We start from the raw sequence: 8404 nt of genomic DNA, 5'->3' as shown, positions 1-8404 counted from the left end.
AAGGAGCTTTTCATCTGCAATTCCCACAGACCCAGGACTGCTCTGGAACGTTCCCTGGCCCTCAAAAAAGTACCCTCCCTGCTTGGGTCCAGGCGAGGGCCTCTACCAGCCTCTGGAGCCGCGGCTGCTCTCAGAGCTCAGGCGCAGCAGCCTGGCCCACGACCTTGGAAGAAGCGAGGAGAAAGCTTCACCCAAGCGACAGTACTTTTCCACTGCACGGCTCGGCCACCTCAGCTGGCTTTCTGCTGTGCAGACAGGAGGCAAGGAGCGCCGGGCCGGCCCCATCAGGAACCCACCCAAAAGCACTCTCCGAGGTGGGGGTAGAGCCAGGCAGCGGGAATCCTGGAGCGGGGAGGGCGATCCCGACTGTGCCCAGCGGGGCGCGGAGACCACCAGGGAGGTCGGAGAAGTCTGCATCCAGCGAGGCCCTCCGGTACATTTCCCAAGGTTCCCATCCCTAACTGCCCCTCCGTCCCCGCCCCGCCAGTAATAGTGATTAAGCCCGTTCCACCGCGCCTGTGCCGGTCCCGGGCGGAGAGCAGCGCCGGCCGGCGCGGGGGAGGCGGGGGAGGGGGGCGAGGAGGGCGAGGGGAGGGGACAAGAGCGCTCGCGGTCCCGCCCGGTGATGCAGGCAGCCCGGGGAGGTGGAGCCGCGACGCCTGGAGGAGTCCCCTCCGCTACCGCGCTCTCGGTCTGCCCCTCCGCGCGGCCAGCCCCAGCCCCAGCCCCGCTCCGGCGACCTCCCTGCCGCCGCAGTTTGGGCGGCGGGGACTGCGGGATCCCCCGCCCCGCGGTTAGGGCCCCGGGGCGCCTCCCCCACGCCCAGCCCCCTCCCCTCCTCTCCTTGCTTCCCGGACGGCTGGAGCTACTCCCGGGGGAAGCTGTTCCCGGACGCTCGGCCGCCGCCCGGGCATCTCGGCTGCCAGCCCGGCCGCGCACCGGGCATCTCCCGGCTCCGACTGGCGCCGGCGCCGCCCAGCTGCTCGCGACCCCGGGGCCGCCCGCCGGCTGCGGCTCGCCCCCCCTCCCCCGGCCGCCGGGCAGGACGCCCGTGAGCTCCCGGCGCCCCCGGCCCCTCTGGCCGCCGCCGCGATGCTGCCCTGGAGACGCAACAAATTCGTGCTGGTGGAGGACGAGGCCAAGTGCAAGGCGAAGAGCCTGAGTCCCGGACTGGCCTACACGTCGCTGCTCTCCAGCTTCCTGCGCTCCTGCCCGGACCTGCTGCCCGACTGGCCGCTGGAGCGCCTGGGCCGCGTGTTCCGCAGCCGGCGCCAGAAAGTGGAGCTCAACAAGGAGGACCCGACCTACACCGTGTGGTACCTGGGCAACGCCGTCACCCTGCACGCCAAGGGCGACGGCTGCACCGACGACGCCGTGGGCAAGATCTGGGCGCGCTGCGGGCCGGGCGGGGGCACCAAGATGAAGCTGACGCTGGGGCCGCACGGCATCCGCATGCAGCCGTGCGAGCGCAGCGCGTCGCGGGGCGCGGGGGGCTCCGGGGGCCGCCGGCCGGCGCACGCCTACCTGCTGCCGCGCATCACCTACTGCGCGGCGGACGGGCGCCACCCGCGCGTCTTCGCCTGGGTCTACCGCCACCAGGCGCGCCACAAGGCCGTGGTGCTGCGCTGCCACGCCGTGCTGCTGGCGCGGGCGCACAAGGCGCGCGCCCTGGCCCGCCTGCTCCGCCAGACCGCGCTGGCGGCCTTCAGCGACTTCAAGCGCCTGCAGCGCCAGAGCGACGCGCGCCACGTGCGCCAGCAGCACCTGCGCGCGGGGGGCGCCGCCGCCTCGGTGCCCCGCGCCCCGCTGCGCCGGCTGCTCAACGCCAAGTGCGCCTACCGGCCGCCGGCCCACGAGCGCGGCCGCGGGGCGCCGCGTCTCAGCAGCATCCAGGAGGAGGACGAGGAGGAGGACGCGGACGCGGGCGCGGAGGAGCGCGAGCGGCCCGAGGTGCTCAGCCTGGCGCGCGAGCTGAGGACGTGCAGCCTGCGGGCCGCCCCGGCGCCGCCGCCGCCCGCGCAGCCCCGCCGCTGGAGGGCGCCCCCCCGGGAGCGGGAGCGCGCGGGCCAGGCGCGCTGAGAGCGCGGGGCAGGACTTGCGGCCGCCGCCCCGGCCCCGGCCCCGGCCCCGCCCGCTCCGGCTCCCCTCTGGCCCCTCCGGCGCCCCCGCCCCTGCCTCCCTCGTGGTCTCCGTCGCTGTCCGCCCCGCGTCTCGTCCCGGCTCAGGGTGACGCCCGATGCGCCCTCGATTAGGGGGACAGAGGAGGGGAGGGCAGGAGCATTGCCTGGAAGCCCCCCCTCCCCCCACATCCGGAGTTTCCGAGCGCCCTCCTCCATCGTGGAATTGCCCGTCAGCTTTACAACAGGTCTTTGCCCATAGACCACCCTCTCCCTCCCAAAAAACAGCCTCTCAAAAGAAGGGGGAAGAAGTTTCCAGAAATCCAAGAGGGTGGGCGGCCTTGGACCTTGGCCAGGTGGAAGCCGTGGTCCCGCCCTTGGCCAGTCAGGCCTTCCTCCCCTGGGATGGGACCAGTTCTTGTAGAGGAAGAATAGTGGCTCCTGAGAACTGAGGCCAGGTCCCAGGTGGGAACACACGAGCAAGAATTCTCAGGCCCTATGCCTCGCCTCTCTACCCCTGGAGGATTTCTGGACTTCACTGCTCTGCCTCTGGAGAAGACTGGGCTGGTCCTACCAACCCAGACAACAGGTTAGACCAGGTAACAGCCCTCTGCACCAGGCAGCTGCCCAAGACTGTGCCCTGGCACCTGGCACCCCCCACAAGACTCCTCACCCACCCCACATCTCTGCAGACAGATGTGTGTGGTTCCCCACCAGGTGCCTCCCACTAGGACCAAGATGGCTCCAAAGGAGGTAAGGAGAACCTTTGGCAGGTGCTTGAGGACACTGACTACCCAGAAAGTGGACAAAGGAGGGACGCGGATGGCCCCCCCCGCCCCACCCCAATAGGGGCCTGTCACAGTTGGAGGGTCTTGATGACAGCATTTGGGTTCTCATAGCCGGCTGAGGAAGGGGGGTGTGGTAACCCAACAGAAGGAGTGGGCCCCTACCGAGGTGTTTCTCAACAAGGCCACAAAAAGCCCAAAGATCTATGTGTCACCAACTGATCGTTGTAAATAAAGTGGACCTGCTTTTTCATCCTTGTCTCCACTCCTGTGTTTTGTTGGATGCCAGACCCGCTGGGGACCAATAGACTATCATCAGAACCCTAAGGGACAGGAGGAGACCCTAGGAAGTGGCCCCCTTTAGCACCTAGAGCCAAGCGGTGGGATCGGTGGGGAGGGGCTGCTGCCAGGAAGCTGTTCCCTTAATGTCAGGAAAGGAGACAGGAGCAGGTGTGAAATCGCACGTGCCAAGCCTTGGAGGAGTGTCAGCTGTCTGTCTGCCTCGCAGAATGTCTGTCTGCCTGGGTACTCAGATGCAAGTGTCTCTGGGACATTCGGCAGGGAGGGGGGTATGGGGGTGGGGACTTCTCATCAGCCCTGACTCCTTGAGAAGATTCATGTGTGTCAAAGCCTGGGGTCCAAATACTGTGTCTCCCTGGGGATGAGACGGGCAGGTTGTAAAGAAGAGGGGTGGGCACCCATTTTTCCTCCAGAGGAGCTAGAGAAATCTGTCCAGGCTTTGTGACAGTGTGAGTCTTGAGCTTGGATATCTTCTTTATTCCTGTGCTGAGCTGGGCACTGATCCCAGACTTCTCCAGAGCCCAGACAGAGTGGCCTCTGCAGTGGCCAGCGGTCAGGAGTGTTCTGTTTCCTGGAGCTGCTGGAACAGAGGGTACTACTGCCACTTCAGGCAGCAGAGCCCAGGCGGGGTCAGGTCACTTCCAAGGGGGAAGCTGGGGTTGACTCTACGTGTTGGGGAAGAAGGATGACAAGGACCCACCCGGCCAGGAGGCCCTGCATGTTCACGGCTTCCCTCTTCTGCGTCGCCAGCTCCCCATTTGCAGAAGAGGAAATGGGAAGGTGTCAGACCTGGGAGACCGGGATGGGCTGTAGGCCAGGCAGCCACTGGTGTTTGAGACAACCTCACCCCAAGTCAAGGTCACATGTGCAATGTCTTCAATCAGACTCATGAGGCAGATGCTTACTGGGCACCTATCTTGGGACAGGCACTCTGGGGGTCCAGGAGTCCCTCTCTTGTGGCTCATAGAGGGGACGCATATGATTTAAGGAGTAGTGGCTGCATAATAATTGGCATAATAATTCACAAGCACGTTCTCAGCCTCAGCTCCTACTCGATTTTTCTCTAGCAGCCTCCCCAAACAAACACGCACACGTGTGCGCACACACAACCACCACCTCTCTCGTTCCCTCCTTTACACTCTATTCTCTACACCTGAGGCTAGAAGACCAGGGCGAGGGGACTCTGCCTCCTTACCAGCTGTGTGACGTTGGGCGACTCACTCAGCCTCTCTGAGTCTCACCTCTATCAATAGTAAAAATAGGGATAATACGTACCTCACAGGCTAATTGCAAGAATGAAATAGAATCCTACCCCAAAACGCTTTGGTAAATAAGGCACCCAGCACATAGGAGAACAGCCATGGTACCCAGAGGGTCCTTCTCTTTGGATTAGGACTTCAGCGTACTTGCCCACCACCCCACTCCAGCACCCGCCAGCAGTGGTTATAAGTTGTCTTCCAAGCCACATCACCTTCAGTGCTTAGGGTGGAAGACACAGCACAACCTCTGTCCGTCGGTAGGTTGAGGATGAGCTAAGCCACAGTGTAGCACCAACTGCCACCAGGCTACAGAGAGGGATCTCAGGGGCTGCTCCAGCCACAGGCCCCGGGCATCACTGCCACCAACGGAGGGGGACCACTCCCTCCTCCATCTCTGCACAGACCTTGGCTTTTGCACAAGATGGAGAAGAGCCTTGAACCATCGGTCAAGCGGTCTGGTACCCCTGCCTTCTCTCCCCTGCCGACTTCAGATTCCCAACCCGATTTAACTGAAGCGGCTTAGCTGTTTTCTGTCTGGGGTTTCTGTGATTCCACTTGAATAAGGGGATCCTCCCAATTATTCTTCTTTAGGTTTAAATCACTGGGTGACCTGCTCTCTAAGCTCCCCTTCCAGCCCTGATGCTGCATGTGTCAAAGGTCCAACGGGCTGACGAGGCCTGAGAAGTAATGCCGCGTGTGTAAGGGTGACAGTGGGGGCCTGTCCAAGAACAGACAATCAAGGATGCTGTGGGAAGGGTGTGTCTCAGCTAGGCCAGCACTCAAGTGTCAAAACTCTTCCTGGGACCTCATGGGCCGTTTTTTTCCTGCTCTCCGATCACCGCTCCACAGTGGCTGGGCTATGACAAATGTTATTTGTGCCACAGCACACAGCTCCCAGGGTCAAGCTGCTGGCCTGCCTATGAATGCCATCTTGACTCCCGCTGCTCCTCTTGTGTACGTGGTCCTGTTCCCAGTTCCCCAGACATGGCCCTGTGCTCCCACCCCTAGGCTTGTGCCTGTTCTCACTACCCAGAATGTACTCCTCGGATGCACATTTTCAAATCCTACCCTCTCTTTGAGGCCCAGCTCAAAATCCCAGCTCCTCCAAGCTTGCCCTAATGCGTACCCCTCCTCCACTCCTGCCCAATCCGGGGGCAATCTCTCATCCATGGGCCTCTTCATGTTACCTCTGAGATTGCTGTTTTTATGTAAGTGTGTCTTGTCTCTCATATGGATCCATTTTCACTTCCCCGCCCCCTTCGGTACCCTGACCATAGCGGGGCAGAGAGTCGGTGCTCAATACTAATTTGTTGAATGAGTGCATGAATGAGCCAGATGGAAGAGCCATCACACGATAGGAAACCAAGTGGGTGGAGAAGCATTTCTTCTGCCAAGCTTCTGCCTGGAGATGCTGAAGGAGAACTCTATCCTCAGACGCCCTGTTCCACGGATGGCTATTCTTGGGGAGAAACTCAGAAGCCCGACATGAGACCACTGGGGGACACCAAAGTTGCCATCCCTGGGGTCTGTTCCGAGCTTCCAGAGCCCCAGGACTGGGCCTTCTCGCTCTAGACTAGACCAGCGCCCAGCACAGGGCTGACACTCATAGTCCAGAGCAGCTCCTGGTGGTGACACCAGCCACCCTCCAGGTATGCTGGCTGGGCAGCAGGAGGACCATGCAGACAGCTGCAGTCTCTAATTTAACACACAGGCGGCCGAACCTGGGCTTGGGCATCAGACACTCCCGAATGCCAGGCCCAGAGCTGCCCTTGGGGTGGCTGCATAACTTTGGGCAGGTTTCCAAAGGTTTCTGGAGCCTTGGTTTTCCATCTGTAAAAACAGGGATAGATGAGTCTAGGTCTTAAATGGTTGTTGGGAGGATAAGGTGCTGCATTTGGGTAATTTCTTTAGCAGAGCGCCCGACGAACGCAGGAAGCAGTAGCCACTGCTCTCTGTACATCGTTTCCCCTCTAGCTGACACCGCTGACTGACAGCGCTGGGAGGAGATCAGATGCCTGGTCTCCCAGATGCTGAACATGTTGCTTGCACACACCCCAGGGTGGCTCCCCGCCGAAAATCCCATCATCTCTAAATCATGGGAGGAGATTCAACTACAGCTTGTCTCAATTTTGCCCCTAGTTGTTCAACCCACATAAGCCCGATCACCTTACCACTAGATTAGACCTAATATCTTATGCTTTTTTTGTATATCCTTTCCTTTCTGCCTTAGCACCCGGCACAATGCCAGGCACACTGCAAAGCATGCTGACGTGAATGAATGAATGAATGAATGAATGAGTGAATAAGTAAATGATTAGCTGCTGCAGGCAGCGGTGCTGACACAGAGCCTTCCCAGCCAAGGTCTTGAGAAAGCTGAGAGGTCATTCCTTTGTGAGCGATGGCTCAGCTTCCCTTCCCCCGACCCCTGTGTGTCCTTGGCGACAGGCTATGGAGGGGAGGAAAATGCTGCTGGCTTTGGGACCAGGCGGTCCCCAGGAGAGCACAGCTGGAAAGGATCAAGGGGGCTGACATGCAGCTGTGGGGAGTCTCTGAGCCAGAGAGGTCCCTCTCTCCCTCTGCTCCACCGCCTGCCTGTCCTTGAGCACATATGGGTCTGTTGACAGATGCAGAGTAACTGAGTTTCATCATCCTCTACTCAGGAGTGGACAGGAAGTTGGGCAGGCAGGAGACTGAAGGGGAAGCTGGCTGTCACACCACCATAAGGGAGGCCTCAGCTGGGAAGAGCGGGGCCAGTACCTGCACACTGGGACACCTGGGCAAAGAGCCACAGGAGCTGGGTGGTACAGAAAACTCAGGCAGATCTTGGTTTTGCCTGCCCTGCATCCCCCCCATTCCCCATTTACGGTGGAGTCTGCTTCCTCTGCCTCCTGGGAGCACAGCTAAACTCTCCCATTCTCCATCTGCACGGAGGTGTGGTCCTGTGACTGAGTTCTAGCCAATACAATTCACCAATGTCACCTGGGCAAGCGGGGGCCCAGGCCACAAAACATAACCTTTGCTTTATTCTCCTGCCTGTCTGCTGGATGTCATCACCCAAGATATCCTTGGAAGCCATGTGTTGACAATGACAGAGCCTCCACCAGCCGTGGGTCTCTAAATGACCCCATGAACTAGAGCCCCACCACTGCCACCAAGGAGAGCAAGAAATAAAAATTTTTTATTAGCCACAAACATGTCAAGGGCGCTTTGTTGCAGGTGTATCTCACCTTGACTAATGCTCTTCCTGTGACCCACTGCCCTGCCCTAGGGCTCCCATGAAACCACCATACCCCACTCTCAATTCCTGGCATTCTTTCTAGTGGAGCTGACTTCGCACACGTGGGCTACTTGGGAGGGCATGTGACTCAAACCTGGCCAATCAGAATAGCCCATCTCCTCAGCTCCAGAGATTGGCTCTGGGTTGGGTGTTAGTGATCAGAGCAGTAGAACTCAGTTCTGGGGCTATTGTTGAAATTTGGGAAAAGAGACCCTCACTTTCTGCCAGAGATGCTGAGAGGTGGGGGGTGTATCTGATGTCGGTGGCAGCTATCTTGCCACCATGAGGAAGGAGAGCCTGAGAGCCCAGCACAGTGAAAAGCAGAGGGGACAAGTGCAAGCCCAAGTCCCATGGCTTTGCTTGATCCCTCCCACCAGACCTGCCCAGCTCTGCTTTTGGTGTTTTCAGTTCTTCAACCCAATAAGTTGTACTTTTTTGCTTAGGCCAGTGTGAGTTGGGCTTTCTATCCCTGGAGTCAGGGAGAACCCTAGTCCTGCCAGCATTGTTCTAATCAGGTCCCCCGCTCTGGAAAAGGGGGATCATTGAAAGGCTTCAGGGTCTGTCACAGGTCAGGTCTGATTATGGGATAGCCAGCTGGCTCAAGGGAATACAAAAGTCCCCAGGCCCTTACCCTCTCTGGGGGCCACCTGGTCTTCCATCCTGGCT

At 59.9% G+C, this 8404-nt stretch overlaps 1 protein-coding gene across 1 annotated transcript; it reads left to right on the top strand.

The window, feature by feature from the left end:
* The first annotated feature begins 607 nt into the window (after window positions 1–607).
* FAM43B (family with sequence similarity 43 member B) lies at window positions 608–3155 on the top strand. The gene has a single exon (XM_041764799.1). It carries the CDS (start codon window positions 1093–1095, stop codon window positions 2077–2079), a length of 987 nt encoding a protein of 328 aa, XP_041620733.1. The 5' UTR covers window positions 608–1092; the 3' UTR covers window positions 2080–3155.
* The last annotated feature ends 5249 nt before the right edge of the window (window positions 3156–8404 follow it).

This window comes from Vulpes lagopus, chromosome 8 (genome assembly GCF_018345385.1).
Source record: "Vulpes lagopus strain Blue_001 chromosome 8, ASM1834538v1, whole genome shotgun sequence".
NCBI lineage: Eukaryota > Metazoa > Chordata > Mammalia > Carnivora > Canidae > Vulpes > Vulpes lagopus.
Note: the sequence above shows the minus strand (reverse complement) of the source record. Positions and strands in the feature narration are given on the sequence as shown.